The sequence below is a fragment of the Mus musculus genome, chromosome 6, assembly GCF_000001635.26.
Source record: "Mus musculus strain C57BL/6J chromosome 6, GRCm38.p6 C57BL/6J".
Classification (NCBI taxonomy): domain Eukaryota; kingdom Metazoa; phylum Chordata; class Mammalia; order Rodentia; family Muridae; genus Mus; species Mus musculus.
Genome location: NC_000072.6, coordinates 41,077,882 through 41,098,543, shown reverse-complemented (window position 1 = coordinate 41,098,543; position 20,662 = coordinate 41,077,882). Strand labels below are relative to the sequence as shown.

The window sequence follows — 20,662 nt, the reverse complement described above, 5'->3', positions numbered from 1 at the left end:
CCTCTGATACATATGTAACTGGAGCCATGGGTCCCTCCATGTGTACTCTTTGGTTGGTAGTTTAGTCCCTGGGAGCTCTGGGTGGTCTGGTTAGTTGATATTGTTCCTCCTGTGGGGTTGCAATCCCTAGGTTCAGTCTGATGATTGGCTTTGAGTATCTGCATCTGTATTAGTTAGGTGCTGGTAGAACCTCTCAGGGGTTGCTCTTTTAAACGGCACAATACATTGCAGACAGCTGTTTTCCCAATGTGCGATAGCTTGAGGACTGAAACCCACTGCCTTTTGAGCTACACACCTATGCCCCATGCTTGCTCTTTCCCTGTCATTTCTCCTTAATTTTGACACACATTTGTAAACAACTTCCTCATTCTTCATTCTCAGTTTTACCAGCACCTTGACTAAAAGACCTAGATAAAACTGCAAAAATGAGCTCTGATAATGTATTTTTTCTCCTGTAAAAAAGCGAAAGATGCTCTAACATGCAGCAATTAGAGGCAATAAAGCATCTACTGTTCTGCAATTAGCAGTAAGGAAAGTTCTAGCAGTTTGCAATTAGCATTGCTAAGTGAGCCTGTAGAAATGCTAAGAAAGAACTCAGAATGTGAAAATAAACACTATGGCTTGGGGCCACAGACTCCAAAGGGATCCATTAATATGCTATGCATCCTCATCTACTCCCAGTAGGGAGATCTTAGGAAGGTGATGTTTGCTTCTTATATATATAGTGTACATAGAAACTGTGGTACTGTATATAAATGCTCTCTTAAGGAGACACCCTCTCACCCTCAGAGGTGTGCCCCAAGCTGGCCCTAAGGAAAACTTAAGTACACTTATAAACAAACAAACAAACAAAAAGTGATCTTAATCATGTCTAAGAACTGATGTGGTAGAATAAACATTTGGGGACGGTAGAATGTTTAACTTTGGAAGTGTTAAACTTCAAACCCAGAACAAACTGCTCAGGTGCCTATTTAACATATCAAAGTGGACCTGCCCTATAAGTTCTCCCAGTGTTCCTCAATCCCTATTAGTTGCTGGCTTACCCTGGCCCCTACACCTTAATTCTTCAACCCATGGGTTTGGCTGCCCTTCCCCAGAGGCTCTACTCTATACAATCCAGCCATTTTAGTTACCTGCCTTTTTTGTGCCTTTGGCCTCCAGGCTACTGCACCTTGTTCTGCTCTTTCCCCTCTCCCTTCTCCTCCCTGCTTTCCTCGCTGCCTTAAGGTCTTGACTTCTCTGGACTCTCCCAGATGTGTCTGCCTGTGGTAATGCTCTCCCTTTTTCCTACAATAAACTTTCTCATCCACCACACAGAGGAGCCATGTCCTTTAATGTTTGTTTGTTTGTTGTTTGGGGTAACATTTTCCCCCTTCTAAGGTAGTGTCTCTTTTGATGCTATCTATTATCTTTCTAGCCTTGTTCCCTCCACCGTTTCTAAAGAAGGCAGTCTCACAGAAGGCTTTCTGGTACTCTGGCTCTTACAAGCAGACTATCAATTTAAGAGAGGAGGCATGGAAGATTTCAGAAAAGGAAATTAGAGGAAATGGATGATAGAAAGGAAAGGAAAGGCAAAATAAGTATAATTATATTTTAGTTTAAAATGTATTTAAAATAATAGTTGTCATTACCCACTGGTTACAATCCCCAGAATTAGAAAGAACAGTAGCAGCCCATGGCAAGGATGTAGAGAGGTAGAAACTCCCATTCATTGCTGGTGGAAAGCAGAGTGGCACTATCATGCTGAAAGTCAGTTGGGCTGCTTTTTAAAGAACTATGTGTATCCTTATCATGTGATTTAGGAAGTACCCTCCTTGCTATTTGTCCAAATGAAATGAAAATCCTGAACACAAATGCTTATATTAACTTATTAATTCTTGTCCCAAGTAGAGAGCACCGTTGTTACCTATCAGTAGGTGAGATGATCTATAAACCAATACAGTTAATAATCAGATATTCAGAACTAAAAACAAAATAATCTATCAAGCCAGTAGAATATGTGAAGGAGGACTTATTGTTATATATACATACTTATTATATTACTCAGCAGATGAAACCAACCGGAAATGGACATGTGATGTGAGATTCTAATATTTAACAGGCAACAAAAGCTAAAACCATGAAGATAAAATGTTCAGGGAAGATAAAAACTTAAGATTAGGGAAAGGATGAGTAGGTAGACCATAGAGGAATTTTAGAACAGGAAAAATACATACTAAGGTGTAATGATAGTTTTCCCTATAAAATCTCTTAGGTTATGTGACACCAAGAATGAAACCTGGTATAAACAATGGCCTTGGAATAGTGACAATTTGTCTATGAAGATAGCATATCTGGCTTCTGGTGCAGGGAGTTGATTATAAGGGGGGTGGGGGGAAACCATGCTTATAAGGAATCAGGAAATATGAGGAGACTCTCTAGATCCTCATCAACTTTACTATGAACCTAAATCTGTTCTGAAGTGATTAATTTTATGTAAAAAAATAATGAAATGAAAAAAATTTCATTTTTTTTAAACTTCAGGTACAATTTTTAAAAAATCCTGGATCTGAGAATGTATAACCAGGTTTCTACATATATACACTACTTGTCTTACTGTGTCCTTCTGTACTCAATCTTCCCCATGGGCCATCCTCTACCCTTCTTTTATGGCTTTTATAATGCCCTTCTAGAATGTAAAAGAATTGAATAAAGGTGTTAAATTATCCTAATTTAAAAAAAATCTATGAAGAAAATGAAGGAGGGACTAGGGAGAATGATCAGCAGTTAAAAGTTCCTACTGCACAAATATTAGGACCTGAGTTCAAATTCCCAGTATTCTTATAAAACTACACACATACCTGTAAAGCCATCATTGCAGGGATCTGTCACTCTAGCCTTATCACACATTCCAGGTCAGTGAAGGTCTCATAACACAACCTGCATGGTTTCCTGTGGTTAATCTGAGGCCACTTGCACATCATGCACACACACACACACACACATACACACACACACACACACACACAGAGAGAGAGAGAGAGAGAGAGAGAGAGAGAGAGACAGAGAGAGACAGAGAGAGAGAGAGAGAGAGAGAGAGAGAGAGAGAGAGAGAGAGAGAGAGAGAGAGAGAACATAAAAAATTAGCAAATATTGTGGATTGGAAAGGTAGCTCAGGAATTCAGAGTACACATTTGCTTTGTAGAATGTTGTAATTTATATAGGTATGGCCCCTATAGACTCGTGTTTGATATCTTGGCTCATAGGAAGTGGCTTTATTAGGAGGTGTGGCCTTATTGGACTAGGTTTAGAGGAAGTATATTACTGTGAAGGCAGGCTTTGAGTTTCTAAATGCTCAAGATCTGCCCAATGTGGTACACATCTCCTAACTACCTGTGGATCAAGTTGTAGAAATCTCAGTTCCTTCTCCAGCACCATGTCTGCCTACACATTGCTGTTTTCTGCCATGGTGGTGGTGGACTAAACCTCTAAAACTGTAAGTCAGTCCCAATTAAATGCTTGTCTTTATATGAATTGTCATGGTCATGGTGTCTCTTCATAGCAATGGAAACCCTAACTAAGACATAGAGGACCCAAATTCGGTTCTCAGCACCCATTGGATACCTTACAGCCTATCACTTGATCTTCAGGAGATTTAACACTGTCTTCTAGCCTTCAGGGGTATCTGGACTCTTGTGCATACATCCACATGTGTACACACACACATATACATAACTAAAAATGAAATGGAGTAAATATTATCATTCACCAGAGAGAACTGTGAGGGAGAGACTATTACTAATCTAATGAGTACCTAATAGGACGAAGAACACCAGCTGCTGATTAGACTGCGGAGCTAGAGACTACTAAGATTTCAGAATTGTAATTCAGAAAGCCGCTTTGGAAGATGTTCCCAATGTTTTAAGTAAGTTTAAGTATGCATGTGGCTTAGGAGTCAATAAGTCTACTCTGATATCTCTACCCAAGTGAAATATATGCACATTCACAAAGAACTATACAATAACATTCAAAGAAGCTTCAGTGGCAGAAATGCTTGATGGCTGGGGTAAGTAACCCGGATATGTTTACATAGGAAAGGAGGCATACAAATTTGATGTAATATATACTTGAGCATTGTGCAGAATTAGACTACAAAATGAGTATATTTCAGAAAATGTTAATTTTGAAGGAATATAAGTTAATAAAAATAAATATAATTTTATTTGTAAGACTTTCAAAAGTAGAACAATCAAACAGTAGTAACTGAAATAAAATTATTTTTATCTTTCCAAGAGAAATTGTTTGGAAGAGGGATGAAGAAATCTTTGTTTTCTTTCTTTCTTTCTTTCTTTCTTTCTTTCTTTCTTTCTTTCTTTCTTTCTTCCTTTTTTTTTGCATGTCTCACTTTGTAATCCAGTTTGTTCTTTATTATTATTATTATTATTATTATTACGTATTTTCCTCAATTACATTTCCAATGCTATCCCAAAAGTTCCCCATACCCTCCCCCACACTCCCCTACCCACCCATTCCTACTTTTTGGCCCTGGCATTCCCCTGGAAGGCATCATCCTGAGTGAGGTAACATAATCACAAAAGAACTCAAATGATATGTACTCACTGATAAGTGGATATTAGCCCAGAAACTTAGTATACCTGAAACACATGAAACTGAAGAAGAATGAAGACCAAAGTGTGGACACTTTGCCCCTTCTTAGAATTGGAAACAAAACACCCATGGAAGGAGTCACAGAGACAAAGTTTGGAGCTGAGACAAAAGGATGGACCATCTAGAGACTGCCATATCCAGGGATCCATCCCATAATTAGCCTCCAAACGCTGACACCATTGCATACACTAGCAAGCGTTTGCTGAAAGGACCCAGATATAGCTGTCTCTTGTGAGACTATGCTGGGGCCTAGCAAACACATAAGTGGATGCTCACAGTCAGCTATTGAATGGATCACAGGGCCCCCAATGGAGAAGCTTTGTTTTCTTTTTAGTCGTCATCATACTGGAATGTGAGTATTACCAGTTAGTGATGGATTAGTTTGAGTATTATATTCACAGTAATACCTTAATGAGAATTCTCTGTTATATAGTGAATGAAAGTCTTAAAATTCCTTAAAAGACAGGAGTCTTATACAAATATGTACTTTTATTCTACATAGTACAATTTCAAATCCATCACACAGAAGTGGATCCCTGAACACATATTTACACAAAATATTGAAAATGTGAGAAGTGCTTCGTGATTAGAATAGAGACAACCAAACCTAACATCAAAGTAAGCTGGATTGACAAGTTTGCCTGGGAAGACCTAAGGATCAATTGCTGGATGAAAGCTGAATAGAAACAAAAACCTAAACACAGCTCGGAGCTTTTGAAATCATTGATAAATGGCTATAAGTGGCATTATTTGTAAATTCAGATTGGCCAACTGAGGAGTTATTTTACATAAGGCAAATAGCCTGGTCCTTTATTTGCTGGCTCCCTTTGGGAACCAGTACAATCTTGCAGCATCTTTACAGAGTCACATTTGGACACACTATTGGATACATAGGATTGAGTTTTCTGTGAAGTTCAGCTCTGGACCTCATGGCTTTGGAGCTCAGATTCTAAATTAAGAGCCCTTGCACCTGGGTCTGGACTCCTGCCTCTAGGTACTAAGGAATAATGGAAGCTTTGGGGAAAGTGCTTACTCGATATTCACAGGTAAAAATGTTGCAGTCCTCACATATTTTAATCTAAGACAAGGAAGTATATTCGTTTCTTATCTGGATCTACCTTAGTAAGATTCATTTCCACTCTGCCTCCATGGGTCCTTACTTTGTTCTCACTTCAGTAACTCTCCAGTCTGAACATCCTTACATCTAAGGCTGCTGTTTGGTGCATTTATCAATGTTCCCCTGTAAGTCTTGACTTGCATGTCTTTATCTTAGCAGTAATACGGAATGGAGGACAAGCTGACATTAACCTTGGAGAATGATTCGAGAAGCTCAGAGTGACCGGATGCTTCCCTATGCTGTTTTCCTCTTTTGCAAAGAAAATGAAATATAAATGCCATGTTGGAGGTGACTACCCCCTTTGCACAGTTACAAGGAGACTCCAAATTAGAAAAGGTAACATCCAATATCATTTACAGCCATAACAGAGCTCAGCTCACACTAAGGTTCATGCTGTATAAGGTCCCTCTGGCTGAGATTCCACTGCCATGAAGAGTTTCAGAAAGTGTAGACTTTTCTTTTGCTTGGGGAAGGGGCTGAAGAGGGAGGTCCCATGTCAATCTCATGGTTGTCCTTCTTGTGCAGGCAGCACCTTCGTGTGCAGTGCTGTGTTTGTTCACTGCTGGCCCAGAAGTACATGGAGGTCTGGTTGGAACTGGTTGACTCTAATGTCAGGGGAAAGCTCTGTATCTCATTTCTGAAGGCACTGTACCCTTCAGGGACATCACTTTTGGTAGTTCTGTCAGTGCCTACTGAGTAATGGATCAGCTTCAACCCCTGCCCTGCATCTTGTTGATACCAGAACATCCGATAGTGGTTCATATCCTGAGAATAGTTCAGGATTATCTTTCTTGAGGTCTGTGTGATCCAGTATCTAGGTGTCTGGGTGATTCCACCATCTCCTGCTGGAGAAGGAGGCATAAGGAAAAACGAGAAACAAGATGTGTCTGTGTAAGGAATGGAAACTTTTGGAGCCAGAACACTGCAGATGATGGTAGAATTTTCCAACAAAATGCAGAACTCACCTGCTCTTAGCAGACAAAGCATCACACAAAAGAATGTGGGGATTATTTCAGGTCACACCTAGAAAGAAATCACCCCCACTGAAAGCTGTACTCTTAGGACTGAGAAAATAATTCTGAACTTCCCGTCCTAGGGAGTGATGGTTGGGCCTGTGATGTCACCTCCCCCTCACCACTTCTGTCACAGAACTCCTCTCTTGCTCAGCAAAGCCAGCAGGAAAAGTGAGTTTCTCAGAGATACCAGGAAATGATAGTAAACCACATTCCAGTGGTTTCCCCTTTTTCTCTGAGGAGTTTGTCGGTTGTCAGCACCTGTCCTGATATCCAGGCTACCCTGCCCAAATCCTCTAACTGTGAGTCTCATTAAAGCATAGAGATATCCCCCAACCTCTTAGATAGCTGTGGACAACCTAGTAACTGAAACCTTCCCAAGTCTGCCTTTGCCTTAATGTCCCTCCTTGGCTCCATCCTCAGTCTCTCCGGAGATCTGTGGAGTTGAGTGCCATCTTGTGGCCATGACAGAAATTTTTCTTTGTATTCACCCAAGGAACCGGAAAATTCCAGAAGTATTACAGGACAATTTCTATAATCAATTTTCTTAAACCTTAATCTAAACTTTAATTCTAGTTGTGATTAATTCTTGGGGTTTTCACACTTATGATCTATCCTACCTTTATTTTACTACTACACAAACAATTATGAGAATATTTTCCTTAAATTTTTCTTATACAAGATACATAGGCATGAAAAGATCTGCTACTAGGTATAAAATATTAGGAATAAAGACATAGGATTGATGTGTAAGAATAGCCTGATATATCTATCTCCTGAGAGGTTCTGCCAGAGCCTGACAAATAGAGGCAGATGCTCACAAACCATTGGACTGAGCACTGGGTCCCCAATGGAGGGGTTAGAGAAAGGACTGAAGGAGCTGAAGGGGTTTACAACCCCATAGGAAAAACAACAATATCAAACAATCAGACCCTCAAAACTCCATGACTTCAGGCATATATGTAGCAGAGGATGGCCTTGTCAGGCATCAACAGGAGGAGAACCCCATGGTTCTGTGAAGGCTCAATGCCCCCAGTGTATGGGAACGCCAGGGCGGGGATGGGGGAATGGCTAGGTGGTGAGGGGAACACCCTCATAGAAGCGGGGGTGGAGTGGGATGGGGGCTTCCGGGGGACTGAACAGGAAAGGGGATACAATTTAAAATGTAAATAAAGAAAATATCCAATAAAAAGATTAAAAAAATAAAAGGAATAATCTTTCTTATTAAAGATAAGCAAAATAGCCCAAACAAAACAAAATAAACTGATCAACAGCAAGATCTTCTTCAAGATGAGGTCAAGTATGTGTATAAAGAATAAAATGGGAAGAGAATGCAGGCTGTATTGTAAGCCAACTGATTATGGATCAAGCAGTGGTGGGGGATCAAGGCTGGGTATAATTAGCCGAGAGTGTGTGAATGGATAACTTATACAACGCACACCTACTGGTTTGAGTCCTGGGAAGAGAATACAAAGCAGAATTATGGGAAACAAGGTAACATGGATATAAATTAGTACTACAGACAACATGAGACCAGTAACAGAACATGCTGGATTATAACTATTTGATGTCTGTGGGCTGGACCAAAGGGCTCATTTCTATTTCCAAGATGTGTTCCTGTCTCTTTCCTTCCTCCACGAAGTTAGAATTACTCATCCTGTTTTGACTTCCTTAGTTTCTGTGTACCAGCTCATGGCTCCTTCTCCCCCCCACCCCCGAATACTGACTGTATCATGTGGAAGTCTTCCTTCTTCAAATTCCATAATTCATGATAAGACCTCTCCCCTAGTCACATGTTCTTAAACTCTATGCCCTCTCATTTCAACTACACTAGAAATTTGTTGTTAACAATACACCTTCAAAGAGGTCTTCATTGTGTGACATGGACAGTGTCTGTTTTACATAGCTTGCTGCTTAGTGCTTAATTTTTACTGTCTTAAATTTTACCAAACAGATAAGTTGAAATGATTTCTGCTTATAATTAAAGCAAGAAACCCTTCCTTAGTGCTATAAGCAGCACAAGCCAGAGGAATTCTTCTAATCAATGAGAATTTGGAATGAAACAGAAAACAGCAAGGTCTATTAAATATTTGAAAAGAATTTCCAGAGCCCATGTCCTACAATCTCACCACTACAAATATTGTATCTATAACCAAGGTTTGTGCTCTGCATAAACCAGAACACCAATCACAGACTATTCTGCTACTGTGAATAAGTAGCCAAAGTTGAGACAAAGTCTAAGAACAAATTACTTGAATTGTCAAGGACAGGTAGTAGCCATGCATAGTATGGCTTTATTTCCTTCCAGGAGACAGAAAGACAAAATGTAGGATATTTGAAGATGACAACAGTAAAATAGGACCTGGACAATTCCTTGTCAATGTCATCATAATAGAGAAAAGAAATTAGTCATACAGAGCCACCCAAGTGGGTTTTAGGGGGACTGGAATTCCTCTAACCAGTTTGCAAGTGCACCCTATGGTACCTGATTCTGTGATGTATAGTTCCAATCTTGGAGCCCTGGGCTGTCTATGAGGAGTAGCAGAAATGCAGGACTTTTCATCCACTCTCATTATATGTTTAGGTCTCATAGATAGAAACTGGTTTCACTTACAGATGGGCAGGAAACTATTCAACAATATAATTATATTTTTGACAATAAATATATAGCAGTATATACTAACCTAAAAAAATAAGGACATTAATTTTTAATTCTATCTTTTTAAGTTAGAGACCTCAAGGGAACTATTTTAAATTGAAAGTCTTGGGCAGGATCTGAAAAATTCAATTTCTAGTTATTGCTTTAGGATATTAAGACTGCACTGAAATGGGAATGAATGTGTGTATGCATTAAAGTGTAGCTGTCAGTACAAGAGGGGGGAAAATAGTCATATAATGAAAAACATGTTTAATATATGCAGATAAAGTGAAGTCTTGGTACCATTTTTGCTAGTTAGTTAGTTAGTTAGTTAGTTAGTTAGTTAGTTTATCAAGTAACCGGCATTAAATGTAGTGAAGATTTTGAATCCAAAACAATAAGACAAATTTCATACTATATAGTCCAATTGTCTAATCTGGCTAAAGTAGAAGATGAAACTGAAGAAATAGTATAGCTAATGATTGCAGACATTATAGATACCACAGTGATCAACCAACTGCAGGACACTGTATGTGCCACAGGCTTGTGAATGAGTAACAAGAGCCTCAAGATTCCATAGATGGTTGGTTACTGTGGCCTGAAGGTCAATGTTAATATGTCCAGTCCTTGCCCTGTAGCGCCCAGCTGCCTCTAGAGACTTCTAGAATGCAACAGGTCTCAGTTGTTTCTGTCAACCATATCTAAAGCCAGTTTTGTGAATTTTTTCTGTGATAACTTTATATAAATGGTAGCTGATATCTGCATAGAGGTTCTACACACTATGAGAAACATATAGTCAGAAGTTTGTGAGCAGAAAGAAAGTGCCTGTACCATGCTGTGGCTAAGCTTCTGGCACAGAGATAGATGCCTAAGTCTTCTTGATGTGTTGATTGGCTCTTCAACATGGAGAAGGAGCCCTCGGGCCTCACTGCAGAGAAATGGTCACTGGGCATTCCAGATTTGGTGGATATAAACTCACCCTGGAAATTCACCAGAAACACTGGGCCTCATCTTGAGTTCTGTCAGTAGCAATAAAGTCCAGTAGGACCAGAAATTGTGTCACACTTAATAACTACATCTTATCCCCTCTTTGTAACTCTGTACATGGGATATTGGGAGAATTCAGCACTAGTGAGGTCTGCAAAAATATAAGTTGTGAACAGAATAAGGAAAATGATTATATTGCCGGATGTGGTGGCACACACCTTTAATCCCAGCACTCAGGAGGCAGAGGCAGGTGGATTTCTGAGTTCGAGCCCAGCCTGGTCTACAAAGTGATTTCCAGGACAGCCAGGACTATACAGAGAAACCCTGTCTCAAAACAAACAAACAAACAAACAAACAAAACCCCAAAAAAGGAAAATGGTTATAGCAACAGTTCATTAAACATACACACACACACACACACACACACACACACACAGAGAGAGAGAGAGAGAGAGAGAGAGAGAGAGAGAGAGAGAGAGAGAGAGAGAGAGAAAACAGTTGATGTTCTAATGATTCACCTGTGCCAAGGAGATAGACAATCACCCAACAGATTGGCAGAGGGTGTAAAGTTCAGTGGATGTCTACCCTACTGAGTAAGAGCACAGGAAGACTGTGGTGATCCATCTCCTCACATGAAAGTTCCCACTGTGACGTTACTCCCAACATCAGGGACACACAATTTGCATTACCAGTAATTAGATGACTGACTTAAACATTTATACATTTCTTTTAACAGGACCAATGGATGAGGCTTAATTTTCAGCTTCAATGCTACCTGGACAGAGATTCCATATCCCTTTAAAAGGAAATAAGAAAGGAATATATATATATATATATATATACACACACACACACACATTTAGATATGACCTTTAGATAGAACCTCTCTTCTTTAGTCTATTCCAAGGTTTCAGGAATAGCCCAGATGCTTGAGCTACATTATAGGTTTACACACATTTGCATTAAAGAACAGGTCATATGTTAGTAGGAAATCCCTATGCCAACTGACAGGTTGGTTGGATTGCACACACAAATGCATCCAGACTTGTTTAATAAGTAAGTGTTCCTCTACAAATCCATCAATTCTCATGTATTCTGAATCACAGATGAGGTAACTGAAAATATATAAAACATTCAGAGCCTAAGATATGAAAGACATGAAAGACACATCAAAGACATGTGCTACATTGGCCAGACAAAAGCAACAGAACAAAAATACTCTTTTTTTTTTTAGCACAGTAATTAAAAGAGCATTGTTTATTTATTTACTTACATTTAAGCTGAGCTGATGGACAAAGGCTCTCAAGACCCCACAATAGGATCTTTTTTTAAAAATTTTTTAATATTTTTTTATTACTTATTTCCCTCAATTACATTTCCAATGGTATCCCAAAAGTCCCCCATACCCTCCCCCCCCCGCACTTCCCTACCCATCCATTCCCATTTTTTTGGCCCTGGTGTTCCTCTATTTACTACTTAATACCAATTTAGTTGAAGTAGAATGAGTGTTCTAACTTCGAGTAGGTTAATCGGTCACATTAATCATGAGTTAATCCTGCCTGGTGAGACTCCAACATCATAGGGGATTATGAGAAAAAGGTAGAAGCAAGAGATAAAACCATGGATGTGTAGGAGGAAGATTTCTATCACAGTCATGACAGAAACATCCTAGTTAAAGTCACAGTTCACTGGGGAAGAGAGGAAAATTCAGATAAGGAGCCTGGGTACCAAAGCAGGCTTGAGACAGGTATGAGTCCAGTCTCAGTCCAGGAGAACCCATTTTGTGCTAGGTGGTATCAAATCAACTTACCCAGGCTACAAGCATTTTCAGATTGTACTTAATAGTGAAACCTTTTTTTTTTATAATTTAGAAAAAATTAAAAAAAGCATCACTGTACTTGTAAGGTTACTAAAGTGAAACAGTGAGGTGATGACATAAATACAAAAGTGCCTACAGACCAAAAGGATTTTTGCTTCTGTATTCTGTATCTAATTATTTTCCCACATGTTGAGCACCAGAGGGCAGCTGAAAATAGAGGTTGCAACAGATAATTTGGTGTGTTTATATGTTTCTTATTCTTATTAAAGATCCTAGAAGTTCAAGCTTATGATTCCTACTAGGAATGTCTTAACACACTTCGATCCCTCTCCCTTGTAACTCCATCTTGTGCCCTGCATCAGAAAGCCAAAACTCTGGCTGCTAGCGGACTCACTAATCTACAACTTCTACCTTTCAATCTAGCTTTTTTGTCAGATCAGAATACCTGTGACCACATCTGTGATAAATGCTATCTTCTCATGATGCTTAACAGGTTCCATATCATCACTGTGGTGAAAATTTAGTAGATGTATTAGTACCATAAGTGGTTTCAATGAATGAAGACTCTAAGGATAGCAATCTGGGAATGGGTCTCTGGTCTATCTAAATTTCTTATAGAAAATCACCTAGAAGTCTTGAGATGCAGTCACTTAATGAAGCCTTGATCACGCTCTGGCCATTGGGACAAAAAAGCATAGCACCATACTCCAGTACTCATCATAGCCCAAGGAGCTATGTTTGATCAGAGTAAGGCTTCAGATCTTACAGGGCAAAGTAGGAACCAAGGTGTTGGTTCATTAATTTAGTGAGTAGATATTCAATCATGTCTTTCCAATGACATGAGCTGAACTTCAGAGGAAGAGTGAAGTAGGGTTGTGTGAAGGAGAGCAAGGAGTCAATGCAGATTCAAATAACAAGCCATCTTTCATCCAGGAACACTTGGACTTAAGAAAAAGACTACACAAGTAAGAATTAAAGCAGCATCAGAGGAAAGAAAGCTACAGTGGAGACATCTGAGTACAAGGTCTGGACCAAACCTGGCTGAGCTTACCAAAAGATGCCCCTCAGAGGAGACCGGAGGTGTATACTGCCCAGAATATTCACATCTCCAAGGTTCCAGTGTTGAGAGTCCCAATGTACCACTGAGTTCCCAGGGATAGGGTGCCTCTTCTCTATATGTATCTTTATGTGTGGAGGCAGCCCCAGAGCTCTGTGGTAGAACTGCTGGCACCGAAGTACACAGATGTCTGGGAGGGAGAGGCCAATTCCACAGTGAAGGTGAAGTCCTCTGTGCATGATCTGGAGACATTGTACCCCTTAGAGACCTCTTCTTTGTCAATGATTCCAGCATCATAGGAATACTAGATTACTCTTAGTTCTAACCATGGATCTTGTCGGTACCAAAGCATGGAGTCATGTTTCATATCCTGAGTACATTTGATTGTCACATGTTGTCCTGCCTTTAGGATCAATGATTTGGGAGTCTGAATGATACCAGCACTCACTGGACCTGTGGAAAAGGAGAACATGTGAATGCTTCCACAATGATGGAAAGGTTTTGTTCAGTACCTTAGAATGCCACACCAAGACCTGCACAGAATTCACCTGCCTGCAGGAAACAAAATGCAGCACTGCAGAGTAAACTGAGGTTCATGGTCTAGATTCAGTATAGGAGAGAGCCCACTGACTGAATCTCTGTGTAGCAGAAAGAAAATGAGCTCTGAAGCAAACAACTGAGTTCTCAGTCTCCCAACCTGGGCACCAGAGGCCACACTCCTTCCACCAGAAAATCATCTCCAAAATATGTGTCTATGCAATGGCCAAATAGAAGTCAGTTGTCCAAATTGACTCAACTACCTCTTGACTTCTTTGTAAAGTGGCCTGTGAGTCCATGTATAGTATATTCCCACTGATGTATAATTCCTCATTAATATATTGGTCTAGAATTATAGCAAACACTCTGTGTTTTCTGGTGGCTTTTGATGCATGTATCTCACATTATCCTTTTCTGTTTGCTTAACTAATCACAGTCCTATTAACATACTCTCCCTGCAACGAATCTCTCTCATACTCAGTTTTTAAGCCTAATGGGAAGACCCATCAGCCTTTAAGGAATTATTTGCTGTTTCTTGTCAATTTATAACAAACAGAACACCTGCCAACTGTAGCCAGAGAACCTTTATATATAAAGCCAATGAATTACTTCTCATGCTCCAGGTAAGACCATATCAGAGAATCATACCATGCTGGTGACTGGCCTGTCATTATGGACTGTGATGGACACTCAGTATAACAGATCACCTCTTGGCAAAATCTGTTGACCTACGACATGTTCTCTCAAAATAACTTTGGAAATGACTGTTAGAGTCATTATAATGATAGAGTATCATTATAAAATAATATGAATAAAATATGATAAGAATCAGTAACAAAGATGGATATGAAGGTGTGAGAAAGACCTGGGTGAGATGGCACAGTCCTACATGGGAACAAGTGATATGATCTTATTTGAGGCACAATCCATATGTAATATTACCTTGCCCCAGACAGAAAAATAATTTAATATGTATAGATATAGGTTTTTTGCTTTAAAAATGTCCAAGCCAAATTAATTTACAAAATAAAAATGTAAATTATCATATATGGAGAAAGACATTACAAAGAATGAATTTCCTAAATTATATAAATGTCCTATATCTCAGTAGGGTGGATGTAAGATGACTATATATACATATACATTGCTCAAAAAAAATCACTAATCTGTTAATAGGTAATATCTGTCATGTTTGATTATATGTCAATAAAGTTTTTAAATGTCTGACTAGGGATACATGCTAAGTTCTCTAGTTCATGTGATGACTTGCCAATTACATGTGTTTCTAATTCTGTTGTTTTTAGTTCTTCAACTATAAAATGACAAGGCGACAGATGTCTACATCTGCTTTTGCACATAGATAATGATGACGGAGGCTGTCCCTCTAATCATAGATTAGAAAATGGACTCAAACATCTGGATTCATGTCATGTACTATGTATTTTATGCTTATTGAGGTGTTATACATCTGTGAAGATGGTATTATGGCTAAGTTCATATTACAACTTGGCTAGGTCATGGGTACCCACAAGACTGTCAAACATTCTAGACTAGTCTATTTGAATGCTTTTGAATAATGATATTTAAATCAGTATATTTTATCATTAAATTAAACTAGTAATTCAGTCAGTATAGAAAATTAAATAGCCCTTCAGAATACGACTTAGCAGATCAGTGTGTGACTAAGACAAAAAGAGCCACTCTCTCAGGTGTGGAAGAATGTGTCCATTAGACAGCTCACAGATGTTTAACTGGAACAACAGCTCCCCCTTGAGCTTCTGCAGCACCAGCTCATCTGGATTTTGAGACTTTCATAATTGCGTTAGCTAGTTCATTAGAATTTCAGTGATAGATATATGGTTGCTAGGAGACAGACAGTCAGACAGATAGATGATAGACAAATATGGTAGACTGATCCTGATGGGTCTGTCTCTTTGGATACTTCTGACCAGTGTGACTGGATACTGTTAATTATATTTAAAGATGAAAAATATCAGTTGGGGAAATTAAGAACGTGGCTTGTCTTGATGAGCTCATGTTGGGAAGAGAATAAGAATTGCATGTAGTTGCCTCCATATGTATCTCTCAGGCACACCAATTTCTGTCACTAATTTTTATCAGAACTGCCAGATATGAGAGGGATGGAAAGGGTAGCATTTTGATTTGAAGACAGGTATCTTTTCCATGAAGTAAACATTGTCATACAGAGTTATAAATATGGGACTTAGACTAAGAATTTAACTGCATTCGGGACCTCTATTTGATGTGGTCAAATTATTACACTTATAGGTCATTTTTTTTTTATTTATAAAGAAAGCACAATAATATGGTTACCTCTTCAATAAATGATGATGCCTCTGCTACTTGTTTCTGAGTTGTTTTATACATCTTGACTGAATTGTGGCTGGACCCTGACATGCACAGTGCATTTAGACCTTGCAACTACAGAGTGTCTTTCATAGAAATCATAAGTTATATGTTGGGAACCAACTCTTAGTAGAAAGCGACTATCATCTCTGCAGCCATCTCGGGCTATTTACTTACAGGTTGGTACTTTTCCACCCTGATCAGAGACTTGTTTTCCTAGCATGATGTTTTTGCAAGCAGCCCACCACAACTGAACACACTCTGATAACATCCTGTTTTTCTCAGACACATCCTGAACTTGTGGTTAAGTGACTCCAGCTGCACTCCCCAGCTTGTGCTTATATACCCATAGTTGCCTTTCAATAAATGAGACTTGATCAGACAGACCATCCTGTCTCCATTCTTCGTATCTCTTGCTCCTCCATCCCCACTCTCTCCCTTGCAGACCCCATTGACTGACCCGAGGGCCAGATAGCATTATTCTTCTGTAAAATGCTATATTATTATATTATGTAATATTATGAAGTATTATAAAGGCTATTTTTCTATTTTAACTGCAGCTATAAATTGAAGAACACTATGTGTCTTAGTCAGGGTCTCTATTCCTGCACAAACATCATGACCAAGAAGCAAGTTGGGGAGGAAAGGGTTTATTCATCTTACACTTCCATGCTGCTGTTCATCACCAAAGGAAGTCAGGACTGGAACTCAGGCAGGTCAGAAAGCAGGAGCTGATGCAGAGGCCATGGAGGGATGTTCTTTACTAGCTTGCCTCCTCTGGCTTGCTCAGCCTGCTCTCTTATAGAATCCAAGACTGCCAGCCCAGAGATGGTCCCACCCACAAGGGGCCCTTCCCCCTTGATCACTAATTGAGAAAATGCCTTACAGTTGTATCTCATGGAGGCATTTCCTCAACTGAAGCTCCTTTCTCTGTGGTAACTCCAGCTGTGTCAAGTTGACACAAAACTAGCCAGCACACTATGTTAATTGAAGTAAGCAAGATAGATAAAAAGACAGAGACTGCCTTATTGTACTTATGTGCAGACAGATCGATGTGAGCAATGAATAAAATGGCAGTTTACCAGTGTCTGGCAGATGGGGCAGGTGGGAGGAGCTGACAAAGGGTACAAAGTTTAACTTATGCAGGAGGTGCAAGTCTGGAGCTCCGAAGTAAAACATTGTCCTAGATGCAATATAACATTGCACTATACACTTCACAATGTTTAAGATAGTAGCTCTTCTCACTGTATATGCTTGCTTCAAAATGTGTATTCCTTAGGCTTATTCAGGATGAGGTTAAAATAATCATCTTATGCCATACCACCTTGTTAATGGAAGCCTGAGATGGAGAAGTCAGGTTTGGTAGCAGATCTAGAGCAAAGGGTGGCGAAGCAGGAAGCAACAAGTATTGAGAAAAGAAATATCAGGTAGGTAGGTAGGTAGGTAGGTAGGTAGGTAGGTAGTGAATATGAAGCCAGGATGGCTGCTTCCACCTTAGACACATGCACAGGTAAAGTGGTGTTTACATTGCACAAAATCTGTGTACATTAAACAGACCACAGATGTTCGCAGCCACAAGTGTCTAAGAAAGACCTGCCACTTCTCAGGGCCTGAGTAAGTTCACTGCCAGCCTCCTCATCCTGGTCCCCTTCCTAGCAGGATCACCAATGTTTTTGTACAGACTGCTGACAATCAGGCAGGGCTGTGCTGTGAAGAACAGTGCAGAGTCCTTTGGCTCTAGAGAGCTCAGATTCAATTCAGGATGCTAGTCACCAAATTGGTGTGCTGTAAATTGAATAAAGGACATTTCCTCTTCCTTTCTCCTCTTTATTGTAGTATTGAACTGGGGCCCAGGGTCTTCTGGTACCAGAGCACAGAGAGGTGTCCAGAGAGAAGGGACTATTTCATAGTTGCTAGCTATTCTTTGACTTTGAGGTTTCAGGTTACATGACTCTGGAATTTACAGGTCCCACAAGTCAGAAGACAGAGCCTGCTAGAGCCCTCACTGGCTAGCTTGAAAACCAAAGGGCAAAATCTTGCAAATTGTTCCTATGATTCATCTGCTCCCAGGAGACAAAGGGCCATACAGCAGAGCATTTTTCAGCCCATGACAGCATCCCCTTGTTCAGGGTCCAGGACTTCTGGGGGAACTATTTGGAGGTTTGGATCTGTAGTCTCCTAATAGGCTCTGATATTACTCTCTCTAAAAGACACCCTGGTTTAATACCTATGGCAAGATATATTCTTCCAGAGAAGCAGGACGCCCTGACTGTAGCACCCCACCCCCAAAAGTGGAGATAGTTAGGTTCAGTTCCATTTTCCTCTGTTCATATTGTATCACATTTCCTTCCATAATAACTTTTCCTCTGCTTGTTGCTGCACCCGGCCTGACCAGAGTTCCCCACTCTGGCATCCGTATGCCTTTACCCTCCACTGCCCAAGAAGGAGCAGAGAGCTCACTCTTTAGTACCCACAAGAGCCCTGGTTCTCTCCCTGTTTTGAGAGGTCTATGACTAACTAGGTTCTGGATCTGGCCAGGCAGCAAGCCATCCTTTTGAGCCTGCTTTCATTGTCGCTGTAGGGCTCCCTGTCACCCTGTGGCATCACAGCACCTCCAAGTGGGTGACACACATCAGTTCTCGAAGTCCTACCTTCTAAGGTAGTGTGCTCATGACTGACTGGCTGAACCAGAAACAGCGACCAAGCTCTCATCCAGCCTCACACACATTTGTCTGCTTTCCCAACCTGCCCAACTTAGGGTTGATTTGCAAATCCATCATCATCCTGTGAATCAAAAACAAAAACAAAAACAAAAACATGTGGACTAACATTATGGTTCAAAAAAAAAAAAAAAAAGACAAAATGTTGCCTGTGGCTCCTTTGGAATTAGTAGCTAAATGAAGTGTTAAACTAGGATAATACAGATAATAAAAATAATGAGCAGTGATCTCAAGGATATGTACCTGGAAACTTGCTATTCAGCAGCTACTCCTCATTAATCGGACCTAGGCATTTTGACTCTTTATATGTAAATCATTACCAAAATTTACATAGCCCATTTCATAAAGAGAGTCATTAGAATCTGTATATTCATTTGCAAACTTACAAATTCACAAAATATTCAACTCCATATGCAGCAATTATGGCAGATATTGCAGGATCTAAGTTTACTCTGAGCTCTCACCAGTGACCCAGGGATGCTTACGAAACATGAAACATAAACACACCAGAGAGGAACTGTACCCAGGTGGGCGAGTCTCAAGAAAGAGCTCACACACACAAACTCTCACTCACAGGCACAATGCCTTCTAATTGGCAAGAAGTGAGATTTTTATTACTCAGCACAGCTAAGTCTGCTTTCAGTTTTAATGTAAATTCTGAGAAATTTGTTTCCAGCTGCATCAACTCCCTAAAGATGAGATGATGAGAAATGTGGCAGCAGTGTCAGTTTTCTTTGCTGAGGGGCTATGCTGCTGCCTGAGCAATGCTATAACATTGTCTTTGTTCCAAAAGCATGCTGGCAAACTCACCCTTTTGTTCATACAGCCAGGAGATTTCATGGTGCCTGACTCTGACTGAGAAATCATAATGGCTCAGAGCACTACAAAAGGTACATGGAAACTTGAGATGACCCATAGCACTTCATCCTATTGTAGATAAGGGGGCTGCTTGAGGGAGGGCAGTAGTGATTGATAGTAGGCTACGGTTCCCTGGAAACAGGTATTAATTTTTGTTTCATAAACATCATGGCAGATTGCATACATTGCTTTATTTTGAAAGCAAGGGCAAGAAAGCAAGACTATTTGGTGCCTTGGAAAAGCACAGTAACTGGAAGCCAGGTCTTGCCACTGTACAGCATCTGTCCACTCTGGGAAGCGCACAGTGCTTCAGTCACAGATGCAATAGCCATCTCTGGGAGAATCTGTGAAAACATAATCTGTCAATGGGTTTCAGAACATTAACCCAGGGGAGCAGAATTCATGTTTGGGAAGTTGGAGAATCTATTTGGGACCAGGTGTGATATGACCTCCTCTGCATTTCATCTGAGACAGAATGTCAGCAGGGGGATGCCATGATAAGTGCCAGGCTTCTCATATCTTCCAAACAGTCACCAGAGATGTCCCCAAGTGGGATTGTCTGCCACAACTTGCCTGTTAGAACACCACTTGCTACTTGGTGAGGATAGACTGCACTGCTCTAGGCTGGGCTGCTTTGGGCCGCGTATCCTCTGCTTCTCTTTGTTGTCTCTTTCCCTATCTCTATCCTGTTACGGTCTCTCCCTTCCCTAACCTACCTCCATATGCATGCCACCCTAGTCCTGGAACACATTTTTCATTCTCCTTTACAAGCTCAGAGATTTGTAATTGCATAACTGAACTTGGAAGCTTATAAGTGCTCATTGCTGGACACTTACTATTTGACTTTCTAATGGATAAAGTCATTAAACAGCGCTGTTTTTCATCCTCCATAATGCAGGACT

The 20,662-nt window shown here is 40.1% G+C and overlaps 4 pseudogenes and 1 further gene; all 5 read right to left on the bottom strand.

Annotated features, from left to right (window-relative positions):
• Tcrb (T cell receptor beta chain) overlaps nt 1–20,662 on the bottom strand; it is a 667,076-nt gene that overhangs the window by 459,828 nt on the left and 186,586 nt on the right.
• On the bottom strand, nt 6,316–6,609 carry Trbv10 (T cell receptor beta variable 10; annotated as a pseudogene). Its single transcript is given in 1 exon segment — nt 6,316–6,609. A coding segment is annotated over 1 exon segment (294 nt).
• Trbv9 (T cell receptor beta variable 9) lies at nt 10,256–10,553 on the bottom strand (annotated as a pseudogene). Its single transcript is given in 1 exon segment — nt 10,256–10,553. A coding segment is annotated over 1 exon segment (298 nt).
• Trbv8 (T cell receptor beta variable 8) lies at nt 13,437–13,875 on the bottom strand (annotated as a pseudogene). Its single transcript is given in 2 exon segments — nt 13,437–13,731; nt 13,827–13,875. Coding segments are annotated over 2 exon segments (344 nt in total).
• Nucleotides 17,890–18,291, bottom strand: Trbv7 (T cell receptor beta variable 7; annotated as a pseudogene). Its single transcript is given in 2 exon segments — nt 17,890–18,187; nt 18,243–18,291. Coding segments are annotated over 2 exon segments (347 nt in total).